At 42.0% G+C, this 14,671-nt stretch overlaps 1 protein-coding gene across 2 annotated transcripts in view; it reads right to left on the bottom strand.

The window, feature by feature from the left end:
• chl1b (cell adhesion molecule L1-like b) overlaps nt 1-14,671 on the bottom strand; it is an 89,692-nt gene that overhangs the window by 13,923 nt on the left and 61,098 nt on the right. For both annotated transcript variants that reach the window (XM_080423904.1, XM_080423903.1), the window contains exons 16-23: nt 14,150-14,251; nt 12,692-12,889; nt 12,361-12,431; nt 9,085-9,313; nt 7,210-7,325; nt 5,728-5,935; nt 5,433-5,555; nt 321-500 (exon numbers count right to left, since the gene is read on the bottom strand). In XM_080423904.1, the coding sequence (XP_080280030.1) occupies nt 321-500; nt 5,433-5,555; nt 5,728-5,935; nt 7,210-7,325; nt 9,085-9,313; nt 12,361-12,431; nt 12,692-12,889; nt 14,150-14,251 (1,227 nt within the window). The remainder of the gene's footprint in view (nt 1-320; nt 501-5,432; nt 5,556-5,727; nt 5,936-7,209; nt 7,326-9,084; nt 9,314-12,360; nt 12,432-12,691; nt 12,890-14,149; nt 14,252-14,671) is intronic.

The following is a 14,671-nucleotide window of genomic DNA, read 5'->3' as shown; positions in this document are numbered from 1 at the left end:
TATTTTGAAGGCGAACATTTGTAATTCAAATCTTTGCTTCTGGGGGGATTCTACAAATGTCTTCTAAATCTCTAAAAAAAAAAAAATTGTTGCTATACAGTACTGTATATCAGTGGTGCTCAAAACTTTTTCATGTCAAGGACCCCCAAAATGATATGTATTTTTGAATAGCAATTTTTTTAATCTAAAAATGACACATTCTTTCCCGGTCTAAATGGGTTAAATTATGCTCACAAAACCACACACATACCCACGCATACATTCATACCCACATACATCCGCACCCAGCTTTAATTGTTCAGCTTCCCGCGTTGACTTACGTGCTTCCGGGGTCGTGGTGCACTCCTCGCTGACGACGGGCCCACAGCCCACGCTGGTGCACGAGCGCAGGTAGAACGTGTACCTGCTCACGGCCTCCAAGTCACGCAGGATCCACTTGGTGGCGTCGGGGTTACTGATCTCTACCGTCTGCAGGGCCCCGACCGCGTCCGTGTCATTGACTGAACGGAGATAAATAAATAAAATGGAAAATTGAAAAGAATACGTTAGGATTAGGTCCCGTCGGCCATGTCGTTTTCATGTGTGGAGAAGCAACTTCTCTCTGATGCATCGGTAATTGGGTTGAGAGCCAGGCTGATGGATTACCCTTTAGGAACAAACTGATGGACGGACTCTTTTCAAAATAATCTACATTTATAATGTGTTAATTTGTATGCTGGTGAGTACGCACGCACGCGCACACTCGCACACGCACACGCACACACGCACACGCACACACGCACACACGCACACACGCACAGACACACACACACACACACACACACACACACACACCTCCCACCCCCCCTTCTGTTCTAGGTCTGGTATATGATGCTACAAAACTGGCCTTTCTGTGAAACCTTGCGAGATGTGAACTTAACCCATTCAAACCGGGAAAGCATCTGTGTAACCGCTTTATCCATATTCTATACTTTGGCTATTCAAAAATAGCAGATCTACAAGTTCATAGCGCGGCACTCGGTGCCGCGCTATGAACTTGTAGATCTGCTATTTTTTTTAAATCGTGAACATTTTTGCAAATCTTTGAATATATATTTTTTAACGCGATCATTTTTCTTTGCTTTTGGGGGTCCCTGGAACAAAACATTTTGAAATGGGGGGTCCGCAGCGAAATACATATCATTTTGGGGGACATGAAAAAGTTTGGGAACCACTGATATTAAAGCAACATAAGTTTTTTCAAAAAACTGTTAGGATTTAGAAGACATTGTAGAATATATATTCATAGATTTGCAAAGTTTTCCACGATTTTTCAAAAAAAATAGCAGATCTACAAGTTCATAGCGCGGCACTCGGTGCCGCGCTATGAACTTGTAGATCTGCTATTTTTTTGAATAGCCAAATAAATCAAAAAATTACACAGATGTGTTGTTCCCGGTCTTTAATGGCTTAATGATGGCCATCTGAAAACAGGCGTAGCGTTTGGAACAGCTGTGCCACGACGTTGAGATTCCTCTGGTGTCGCCGGTGCCACGCTGACAGCTGGCTGCATTATCCTCAACATTTCACACATGACTTCTTTCAAGGGGACTTTTAAAAAAAGGGGGGCGGGGGGAGGGGGGGGAGAGAGAAAAAAAAAGTCCTATTTCAAAGAGTCCATCAGCTTTATCGTGCTGGCTGGCACAATGAAAAAACGTTCTCTCTTGAAATACTGTAGGACATTTTGGGGCGCCTCCTGTGTAGTCTCAAAAAAATCAAAGTCAATTAGCTGGTAAATGCAGCACAAAGCTGTCGTTTTAACCCATTGAGACCGGGAACGCATCTGTGTGTCATTTTAGATTTCTTTGGGCTATTAAAAAAATAGCAGTTATACAAGCTCGTAGTGTAGATCTGCTATTTTTGAGAAATCGTGAAAAGTTTTGCAAATCTTTGAATATATATATTTTGAAAGCGAACATTTGTAACTCAAATCTTTGGGGGTCCCTGGAACAACATATTTTGAGATGGGGGTCGGCGGCCAAATACATATCATTTTGGGGGTCCTTGACGTGAAAATGTTAGAGAACCACTGATATAACAACAGAGGGTTTTTTCTTTTCTTCAAAAAGCTGTTAGGATTTAGAAGACATTTGTAGATTCCCCATAAGCTAAGATTTGAGTTACAAATGTACGCTTTAAAAATATGATATCAAAAGATTTTCACAAACGTTCACGATTTTTCAAAAATAGCAGATCTACAAGCTCGTAGCGCGGCACTCGGTGCCGCGCTACGAGCTTGTATATCTGCTATTTTTCAATAGCCAAAGAAATCTAAAAATGATTCCGTTCCCGGTCTTAAAGGGTTAAAGTCAAGTCATCAAGCCTCATCATGGCTTCTTGTCTAAAGAGACGCTACATGAACACATACAATCTGCTGCGTGATGGAGGTGTCCGCTCTGGACGGGGGGGGGGGGGGATCGGGCGGGGTCACTAACACTACAGCCTTAACAGACTGTGACACGGTGACCTTATGGTCAGCCACCTACTGAGCCATAATCATGACAGACACGCAGCAGGCCAGCGGACATCAACCTGACACGTTTCCTATATAGCGTTCCGACCCCCACTTTGACACCGGTGGTCCCCGTTAGAACCACACAATGATTTTTGTCTTGGCCACGAGGCCATGAGGTTACTACAATTAACAGAGAGCCACACAGATCCACCTCCTATTGGCTTTCAAGACTCTTGAAAAATACCGTGCACACTTCACTATGTCATATTATACAGCAGTGGTTCTCAAACTTTTTCATGTCAAGGACCCCCAAAAATTATATGTAATTTGGCTGCGGACCCCCCCATCTCAAAACATTTTGTTCCAGGGACCCCCAGAAGCAAAGATTTGAGTTGAACGAAAATATACATATTCAAATATTTGCACCAATAGAATGAATGAATGAATAGCCCAAAGTCTAAAATATGGTTAAAGTGGTAGAAATGATTGTGACGCCGTATTAACACATTTCGCTCGGGCCCCCCCTGGTACCCCTCCGAGGACCCCTGTGGGGGTACCCGGACCCCACTTTGAGAACCAATGATATACAGCACAACGGAAAGATTACTGTGCAGTTGATCAGCTCTCTGCTATGATGAGAGAATGCTCATTTTGTAGAGAAGGTGTGCTAAGCTAAACCAGAGGCTATAATGCATTGTAAACGGCATCAAACAGGACAACTATATCTCCTAGTGGCAGAACGGGGGCATCACCGGGAGTAATCATCATTTTCCATGTAATTTAATTGATGCTCAACTGATGCTGAATTTGAGTAGTATCTTAGGTTGCATTATAGCCAACCTGGCCCATGATATGAGTCCAAATATTGTTTAAGACCGGGAACGCATCTGTGTGTCATTTTTTGATTTCTTTGGGCTATTCAAAAATAGCAGATATACAAGCTCAGAGCGCAGCACCGAGTGCCGCGCTATGAGCTTGTAGATCTGCTATTTTAGAAAACTTGTGGCGAAATCTTGGATTCTATATTTTTTAAAGCGAACATTTGTAAAATATTTAGTTCCAGGAACCCCCAGAAGCAAAGATTTGAGTTACAAATAGGACCATAGCAGGTCTGTAACAAGTCTGTAACTGTAACCATTTGTTCCATTTGTACAGTCAGATTTAAATGAACCCTATGGATTGTACGGTGTAGATTGGGGTCCCAGAGATAACCCACACGGTACAAGTTCATGTTCCATTTGGACCCCTGGTGGGCCCTGGACCAGACCTTGAGAAACAGAGGTTTTAGATGATCTAGTTATACTTCTGTTCAGCCATGAGCAAAGAACACGTAAGTTATGATTCCATTGATTCTCACTGTGTGGAGAAACACCAGATCTCACAATCCCACTCCTTACTGTACTGTAGTATATTTGGGAAAGTGAAATGGCTGTATTCATGGTATATTACCCCGCCTTGACAGGAGTTCTCTAGCTAGCGCAACAAAAATCTATCGGTCGATACCGTGGCTGCTGCAAGTAGGAGAAATACCGTGGGTGAAAAAAAACCTCATGAACCCAAGAATCTGCTTTGTTTGCATTCATCTCTGTGCTAAAAGTGTTTTTTTTACAATGAGAGTGAAACTTCTTCGGGTCCCTCGATCGCAGAGCACTGAAGCAACAGATAAAGTGGTATATCGACAATATTTGGACTTCCAATCCATTAGGGCCGGGAATCTAAAGCATCTGAGTCATTTGAAGATTTCTTTGGCTATTCATTTTCTGCAAATCTTTGAAAAGATATTTTTTTAATAGCGAACATTTGTCAAATATTTTGTTCCAGGGACTTCCAGAAGGTCACTGCGGCACTCGATGCACTCCGTGTCGCATATTTTTTAACGATTTTTATACATTTAATACATTTAAAAACTTTCTACATTCTGCACAATGAGTACTTTCTACTTTTGGTATTTTAAGTACATTTTGATACCAATACATTTGTACTTTTTCTCAAGTAAAGAGTATTTTTACATTGCAGTATTGATACTTTTACTTAAGTAAAAAAAAAATGTACTTTTTCCAACACTGGACACAACAATGGCTCTTATTGCTATGGATGCCAGGCAGCTACAGTAGAATAGTACAAAGTTGACCTCCATGCTGTGCAGAACGATTCCATATTGAACAAAATGCATCACGGCGTCTCTCAGGGATTGATCACTTCCTCTTCTGTATTTGACATGGAAGCACCAGTGTTGCTGTGAATGCAAATAATCAATTCGATACTTTTCTTTTCCAGTGGTGGAAAGTAACTAAGTACATTTACTCAAGTACTGTACTTAAGTACAATTTTGTGGTACTTTTACTTTACCTGAGTATTTCCAATTGTCTGTACTTTTACTGTTACTCCACGACATCTCAGAGGAAAATATTGTACTTTTACTCCAGTAGCCTACAATTATTTGAAAACGTACTACTATTACTACTAAACTACTAATAACTTATTACTTTATGGCTGTTATTACAAAACAGCCATTAACCACTTCATCCCTATATATACATTTCGGCCATTCGAAAATAGCCGATCTACAAGCTCACAATGCGTCGCGATGCGACGCATTGTGAGCTTGTAGATCTGCTATTTTCAAAATATTTGTATACATTTGAAAACTTGAAATGGGACATCCTGCATAATTAGTACTTTCTACTTTTGGTACTTTAAGTACATTTTGATACCAATTCTTTTGTACTTTTACTCAAGTACATTTTGAATTCCGGGACTTTTACTTGTAATATTAGTATTTCTACACTGCAGTATTGATACTTTTACTTAAGTAAAAAAATGTGAGAACTTTTTTCCACCACTGCATGGAAGGAAGCACAGTGTTGCTGTGAATGCAAATAACTATTCTATACTTTTCTTTTTCCTTATACAGGGTATAGGACACCAAGATACATACTCAGCTGATAGTCCAGGAGGTAACCAGTGAGAATTCCATTAGGTTCCAGTGGAGGGGCCCAGGCCAGCGCCACTGTGTGCTTCTGTACGTCCGTGACCCTGAAAACAGGATTTTTCTCAGGAACTGCGGGAGCAAAAAAAAACAAAGGTAATACACACAGTGAGGAGTAGAATTCTGCAGCCTCCACTTTCTTTCTTTTGACTATTATTTTTCCCCCCTCTCAGCCCTGCAGTAGTAGTAAATCAATAAGTTCCATGTTGTTTCTGCACAGCACTGCTCTAACAATCCCTCCTACCTCCCTCCGGGGTTTTGAACTTCACGGGATGGCTGCCGGGCCCGCTGCCCCGTCCGTTGAAGGTCATCACGATGAGGCTGTACTCGGAGAAGGGCGTCAGCGCCGGTATCACGGCGTGGCTCCGGTCCCCGGGGACCGTCTTCATTTGCTTGTTGTCGTGGATTTTCTTCGAGTCGTCGGCCAGGCTGCGCAGGCGCCACCAATTTACCTACACACACACCCAGTGGTGGAAAAAGTACTCGCATGTTTTACTTAAGTAGAAGTATAAATACTGCAATGTAGAAGTCCGGAATTCAAAATGTACTTATTAAAAGTACAAAAGTATTGGCATCAAAATGTACTTAAAGTACCAAAAGTAAAAGTACTAAAATGTTTGAAAATAGCAGATCTACAAGCTCACAACGCGTCGTAGATCGGCTATTTTCAAATAGCCTATGTATAAAATAGGGCTAAAGTGGTTAATGCATGTTTCATAATATCATATTTTATATCTGAAAAGTAACTAGTAGGCTACTGTAAGTAAAGTTTTCAAACAATTGTAGTGGAGTAAAAGTACAAGATTTGCCTCTGAGATGTAGTGGAGTAGAAGCAAAAGTATTGGAAAAAAATACCTCAAAAGTGTACTTAAGTACAGTACTTGAGTAAATGTACTTAGTTACTTTCCACCACTGCCTACAGTACGCCACCACATGGGACGCACACACACACACACACAGCAGCATCACAAGGGCTTAACGCCGGCTTTCACAGAGCAAGCCCATATCATACATGGGATAAATCACTGAATGAGTTATGTGTTTTTTTGCTGATGGTCTGTGAGAGAGAGAGGGGGAGCATTGAGCTGCCAGAGAGAGAGAGAGACAGAGCGGGGCAGAGGGGTGCGAACCGTTAGAGCAAGGTCGGGGTCGTTCCTTTTAACCCATTCAGACCGGGAACGCATCTGTGTCATTTTTAGATTTTTAGATTTTTAGATAAATGCAATTTATCTAAGATTTTTGTGTGCAAATCTTTGAATATATATATTATTTTTTTTGAAGCAAACATTTGTATCTCAAATCTTTCTTTCTGGGGATTTTACAAATGTCTTCTAAATCCAAACAGTTTATTTTTTTAAAACGTATGTTTCTATATCAGTGGTTCGCCAACTTTTACATGTCAAGGACCCCCAAAATTATACGTATTTGGCCGCGGACCCCCATCTCAAAATATTTAGTTCCAGGGACCCCCCAGAAGCAAAGATTTGAGTTACAAATCTTCCCTTTAAAAAACATATATTCAAAGATTTGCACACATTTTCAAGATTTTCCCAAAAAATTGCAGATCTGCAAGCTCGTAGCGCGGCACTCGGTGCCGCGCTACGAGCTTGCAGATCTGCTATTTTTAAATAGCCAAAGGCAATCTAAAAAAACGACACAGATGCGTTTCCCGGTCTAAAGGGGTTAAACTGTGTCTAAAAGCAAGGGGATGTATTTGAGGTATTACCTTGTAGCCTCCCAGATGTCCGTGCAGTGTGTCCTTGTGTACACGTATCCAGCTAACCTTGACCACGGAGTTGTTCATCACCTTTACAGCTACATCATCCGGCGCAGCAGAAGGAACTGTGGAGATAAACACACACATATACAGTATATATAGAGTATATAAGGCATGCACGTGCACACACACACACACACACACACACACACACACATTAGAGCTGGGATCGGGCTGATTTTTTCAGCCCGAACACGTCCCGTTACCGACAGCTTTGTGTCCGACCCGAATCGAGCCCGACCATTAATTATTAATATGCGTCCGACCCGGGGCCCGGCACTGACGCTTTTTTTCCCTTGCTTTTTCTTTGAGGAAGGCACTTTATTAGTCAGGCAAGCTGCACATTATAACAAGTTTGCGTGTCAGAGTAATAAAGTGCCATCCTCGAAGAAAAAAAAAGAAAAAATTGCCCCTTTTCCCATGAACGGCGTGCGTCGTTGTCAGGACAACGTGCAGTGTGTTGTCACGTAAACCAGGAAGTAGCACATGGGTGAGCCTCTGTCTTTGGTGTTTCACCCAGGCGGACAGTATTTTTACACTTTATTTTCTATGACACACACACACACACACACACACACACACACACACACACACACACACACACACACACACACACACACACACACACACACACACACACACACACACACACACACACACACACACACACACACACACACACACACACACACACACACACACACACACACACAGAGAGAGTATGGAAGTCTTGCATGTTGGCGCACCATCTCATCAAGCTAAAAACCACAAAACTACATTGAGCACATATAACATTCAACAGAGACAGATGCAATGGGATGAACTACATGAATTTCCTATTTAAGACCTATTAAGGATTTACAGGAGTCAAATTCTAGTTATAGCAATTAAGGGGCGCTGTCTATTATACAATCACACCATGGAACTAAAAGAAGCATTTACTGTTAAGCAGAGAGAGAGAGAGAGAGAGAGAGAGAGAGAGAGAGAGAGAGACAGAGACAGAGACAGAGACAGAGACAGAGAGAGAGAGAGAGAGAGGAGCCATGACCTGTGGTTACGTCCTGGGGGCAACTCCAAAAGAAAGCTACAGTATAGAGATGAGAGATTAAAATAAAGTATGTCTACAAAATGACTCAATGACAAAAAACATTAGACATTATTGTAGAACAAAAAGCAATACATAAAATGCGAGCATATACTGTGTATGATGGAGTCGCACAGCAAAACATGTCGATCTACAAGGGCTTGTAATGTAGGCGTGTAATGGGAAAGGAAAGGAAGTATCTTCTGTTCCCCGGGGGAGTGTAAATTGATTTTTACAGCTTCCACCAGCTGATGGCTGTGCTATCATGAGCACACTGGGGGGAGATGTTAAATTAACCCATTAAGACCTGAGGCCGATTCTACAAAATGTCTTCTAAGTCCCAACAGTTTTATGAAAAAACATATGTTTCTACATCAGTGGTGCTCAAACATTTTCATGTCAAGGACCCCCAAAATGATATGTATTTGGCCGCGGACCCCCATGTCCAAATAATTAGTCCCCCCCCCCAGAATCAAAGATTTGAGTTAAAAATGTTCGCTTTAAAATATATATATATTCAAAGATTTGCTCAAATTGTCACGATTTAAAAAAAAATAGCAGATCTACAAGCTCGTTGCGTGGCACTCGGTGCCGCGCTATGAGCTTGTAGATCTGCTATTTTTGAATAGCCCAAAGAAATCACAAAAATGACACACAGATGCATCGTTCCCGGTCTCTATGGGTTAAACGTGATCCTGTGTGATATTAGTAACAGGTATAAGTGAAAGGCTGCCACTCACAGTCCTCTCCCGAGTAGCCGGAGACGACTTTGGGCTCGGGGCCCCAGCCCTGGTGGTTCCGGCTCTGGATCTTGATCTCGTACGGGACGAAGGTGGGCGTGTCTTTCACGACGAACGAGTGTCTCTTCACCACGTGTTCCTGCCAGTCTTCCTCCTCCGCCACGTCCTGTCGCCTGTAGCTGACCTTGTACTCCAGACCGGGGCCGTTGTGCTCCATGGGAAACAGTGGCTGGTGTGATGGACAAAAAGAAGGAAAAAAAAGCCGAATTAGAATTTTGACTTTCATCACCGTGGTTAATAGGTTACGTGTACATAGTAATGTACATGTCAGTAGTATATAAGGACACCTAAGGGCTAACATGCTAAGCTAAGATGCTAAAATGCTAATAGTGTTAGCATCCGCCAAGTTTTTCCAGAGTTAAAAGTTATGTATTGTTTTAATTCACTTTTCATTTAGGAGGAGATCTCTGGTGGTTAAATCAAAGAAGAGGACCCGCACACTGTCAGAAACTTGCACAAAAAAAAAATTGCTCTTTATTCAACGTTTCGGTCGTTAGACCTTCATCAGGACAGACAACCTTCACCTGTCCTGATGAAGGTCTAACGACCGAAACGTATAAAGAGCTAAATCTTTTGCAAGTTTCTGACAGTGTGCGGAACGGGTCCTCTTCTTTGATTTAACCATCAGAGATCTCCTCCTAAAATCTGCATTTTTGACTTACGCACCCGTCGCCAACCTTTGAGGTGTGCATCGGCCTCCTTCACAAAAATTCACTTTTTATTGAAATAAACATAGACATGAGACATTTTATCATCTCCTATACCGTACATTTTTCTTTTCCCCTTTGACCAAATATGAAATTATATTCTGAAGGAAAAAAAAGAAAAGCTAAACATAAAAAGTACTGAATTCATGAAGCTGTGCACACACCTTCACATACAGTACACAGTACATTCCCATCCGTATATCACTACCTTCCCTTTATACCCATATACTGTAAAAAGTAAAGAGTCTAAGCTCATCACCGGAAATGACCCCCCCCCAACTGTTTACTGTACATATATTTCTTTCATATGATGTTTATTTTGCATATTATTGTACATTGTTGTTTGTCTTTAAATGTCTCGATGAATTGAATACACAGGACCTTAATGGAAACAAGCCCTCATCCTTTTAGCATTCTTTTGTATAAATCTGTGCCACCGTGCCTTGTTTTTTGCAAACTGTTAATAAAGATTCAATCAATTTATCAATCAATCAATGTATAAATGTCCATACATACATACATACTGCACATCCTCAATCGTTGATTTAAATGAAACCAAGAAAACAAAGTCTGAGCTAACTGGTGCTATATTCCCTCCACTTTTTCACAGACTTAGATTTGACCGTGTGTGTGTGTGTGTGTGTGTGTGTGTGTGTGTGTGTGTGTGTGTGTGTGTGTGTGTGTGTGTGTGTGTGTGTGTGTGTGTGTGTGTGTGTGTGTTCAAAAATGTTGCTTTAGACGAGTGCATTGTTGTCTTTACTCTGAAAGCGAGGTTGCAGGTTTTACCATCTAAACTTAACCTCTCCATCTGGTTTCCAGGCAACCATGCTCCTCACTGTATACACCATGGTCATGAACAAATAGCTGAAACCATGTCCCACATCTTAAATGGGTGCCATGTATACAGGGGACTCTACATACAGTAAGTAGGCATGACAGAATAGTGGATTTGATATCAAAAGATATCTCTTCTATTTTCAGGTCCTCCATCATGCTGTATTCGTTCTACTGTGAAGCCGAGCATGTTTAGCCTGTGTAACGATGATTCTGTGTTCTCTAACATTTCAGCTAACACCCCTGATGTCATTGTTGTTAATGAAAACCATAGGGAGGTGTTCATTCTCGAGGTCGGCTGTACTTTTTATTACAGCTTAGAAGAAGTCTTCCTAACCAAAGTGCTAAAATATCACCAGCTAGAGCAGAACCTCTCTCAGCTAGGCTACAGATGTAAACTTTTGGTTTTTATATTTGGTAGCCTAGGGGGCACGTGCACAAGTTGGTTGTGAGGGGCCTTCAAATGGCCGGCCTCTCCAAAAGGAGGGCTAAACCATTAGCAAGGTACTGCTCAATATCAGCTATTATAGGAAGCCGCTCAATTTGGAGGAGGCGTTGTCTCCTTTACCCATGATTGTGGTCTGCTGTGTTCGACAAGAAGTATGCCAACATTATTGTATGTAACAATGTTCTGCCTTATATGCACTTTGTAACTGGCTGTTTTCCCATTATCTGACTGCACTGGCAGTGTTTATGTCCTTTAGTACAAGGAATTCTTGTACTTCTGTTTATGTGGACATAAATAAATATTTCAAATGTGTGTGTGTGTGTGTGTGTGTGTGTGTGTGTGTGTGTGTGTGTGTGTGTGTGTGTGTGTGTGTGTGTGCGTGCGTGCGTGCGTGCGTGCGTGCGTGCGTGCGTGCGTGCGTGCGTGCGTGCGTGCGTGCGTGCGTGCGTGCGTGCGTGCGTGCGTGCGTGCGTGCGCCTATGTATGTATGTTTGTATATCATATGTGTGTGTGCGTGCGTGCGTGCAAGTAGGATTATTATTATTGACAATTAAGGATAGTATTAAACTATACTGGTGGTATTTGATCCTAGTACAAAAAACTAAACACAACAAAAAACAATGGGACAACTGACTTCCAGTGCAGCAAAAAAAAACTTTTGGATACTGATGGAGAGAACATCCCACACAGAGGATTGACCATGAGAAATAGAATGTAATACCATTATCCACAGAAAGCAAATCATTAACAGTGAGACAGCTCATGCATCTTGGATCTAGGGCTATATTATCCTGGCAGGGCAGCCAGATAATAAGTGAGGGAGAGATTCATCTTTTTACAATAAAGCAGAATATATTGTTCGACGTGTAAAAAAAAAGAAAGAAGAAGAAAATCCCCTTTTCATAGCTTTCCCTTTCTCTTTCTAATCAAAGCAGCAGAATGGCGGCTTTCATTGAAAACTCATACAGAGTGATCCCGGAAAATAGGTTTTCTGAATATATGTGAACCACAGAATGAAATTTCAAAGGGGCCATATTTCTATTTCATAAATTTCTATTGATAATTGCATATGAAGCATTCATAAAACTTTGCGTCTGTTCCCTCTTAGGGAAGATAAATGCTTTGATTTCCAAAAACCGCTGCAGATTGTGAATAATTCAATATGCTGAGGTAGCCCACATTACAGTATATGGAAAAGGGATATTAAAGGTCCATGCTTTTTCTTACCTCCCAGTTGATATCCATTTCATTGGGCATGCGACCTTCGATTTTGATATTTTCAGGATTCTTGTCAGGGGCTGTGTGGAAGGAAGAGTATAGATTTTGTCGGCATGACAGTTGTTAGTTGTAAGAAACGACTGGTGATACGCACTCAACAGAGACCAGAATTTCAAAACGAGAGACAGGGGGAATCAATTATCCACTAGATGTGAGCACAAAGTACACAAGGATCACAGGGTTCAGACAGTAGCCGTGGCGACAGCGGGACCTCATCACTAGAGGCTAGGGGCATAAAAAAACAATATGAGAGACGGGGGAGGGCGTCGGTGTCACAGACCTGCCGCTGGCGTTTTGTATCTCTCTGTGGGCTCGCTGGGACGGCTCCTGCCCACGGCGTTGACAGCAGACGCGCGGAAGCGATAGTCGACGTGGCCGTGGAGCCTCAGCACGGCCGAGCCGTGGTTCCCAGGCACTCTGAGCAGCTCCTTCCAGTTTCCCGGCTCCCACTGGGTCTCCTCGTACTCGATAATGAACTCTGTTGACAGGTGGGGAAAAAATCAGTCGGTCCCTGTCACTCAGTGCCAAAGAGGCGCTTATCTTAGCTAACCACCAGCTGTGCAGCAAACTCCTCAGCCCCGGCTTTGGGGCACGCAGCATTGCTCTAAAGAGACAAACCGTTATTTATGCTCGGACAAATCAATCGGAGACACAGATTTCGGAAAGTATTACTATGCAAAGTATGCATAACCTAACTAAGTCTGCTTCAATCTGGAATTATATGCAGCCAAACTTCGCTTCAAACATGGGGGAAAAATGCATTCTGCTATGCTGCCACCAAAATGTGGATTACCAAAAAGCCATTAAAGATCTGGACTCCCTACACAAACTCAAAACTAACCTAAAAGAATGGCTGACCCCCAAATACAAATGGCCTTCGTAGAACACCCCTAGGAACGCCTTGGTAGTAGCATCCTCGGTCCCCCGCCCCCCCCACCCGTGTATTTTACTGTATTCATGTATGTATTGTATCTCTTACTGATGAACTGAGTACAGTGGACCATGTAACAACACATAATGTACTAATGGCACAGTACACAGACAGACAGACAGACAGACAGACAGACAGACAGACAGACAGACAGACAGGGGTGAAAATATAATCTCCGCCTGATGATGTAACACTTTTCTCAACGATATGAGCCGTTAATACATTATGGGCGGCTAAGTAAGATTCATTATCTAACACATTATTACATTGTTACATTATGTAAAAATCTGTTATTATGTTATGCGCTCATGATTTTATTACATTATGAGCTGGTTACATTATGAGCTTTTGTTAAAAGGTATTAAAAAATATGACATTATGAACCGTTATTACAATTTGAGCAGTTATTACATCATGAGTTGCTACAGACCACAATGGAAACAAGCCCCTGGGGCTCTTTTTGAATTGAATACTTTATTACAGTCAAAAGTTAAGCTAAAAAGGATAAAAGGATAGCATAACTTTTGCCTGTAATAAAGTATTCTATCCAAAAACGCTTTGTGAACTTGCTACACATCCAGAGACAATACACAGTAAAAATCCATAGTGTTACTCCTCTGAGAGAGTACAAATGCGACCAAATGGACTCTTACTGGGTTCTTTGGTTACATTTCCAGACTCCCAGAGTTAAACGAACACTAAGGATTTGGACAGTGTGGCGCAGCACCGGGGGCAGGGTGGTCCTATTACCACATCCCAGAGACAATAGCACATAGTGCTGCTGTGTGCAGGGAGGTCCCATATTACCAGTAGTTGAGCTGTTGTGATCATCCCCGGGGATCCATTTCAGTTTCACGCTCCTGCCCTTGTGTTCAGACAACACCAGGTCCTCTGGCGCATCGGGGACATCTGAGAAACAGCATGACAACACGGGTTTGATAAAGCAAAAGGTATAACACTGTGGAGCGGAGATGACACACGAACGAAACAAAGCTTTCAAAGATAGTCTTCAGTGTCAGACGGTGTGGAACAGAGAGAGCTCTAGAGAGCAAGGCCATCTGCTTATACGGTGGTGGAAAAAAAAAAGTACTCACGTTTTCTACTTAAGTGAAAGTATCGATACGGCGATGTAGAAATACTCGGTTATAAGTAAAAGTCCGGAATTCAAAATCGAGTCGAGCAAAAGTACAAAAGTATTGGTATCAAAATGTACCTAAAGTACCAAAAGTAGAAAGTGCTCATTATGCAGAATGTCCCATTTCACAAGTTTTCAAATGTATACAAATCTTTTGAAAATAGCAGATCTACAAGCTCACAATGCGTCGCATC

Source organism: Gymnoscopelus braueri (genome assembly GCF_963280865.1).
Source record: "Gymnoscopelus braueri genome assembly, chromosome: 3".
In the NCBI taxonomy this organism is placed as follows: Eukaryota; Metazoa; Chordata; class Actinopteri; order Myctophiformes; family Myctophidae; genus Gymnoscopelus; species Gymnoscopelus braueri.
The sequence above is the reverse complement of the archived record's forward strand: the minus strand, read 5'-3'. Positions and strand labels throughout refer to the sequence as shown.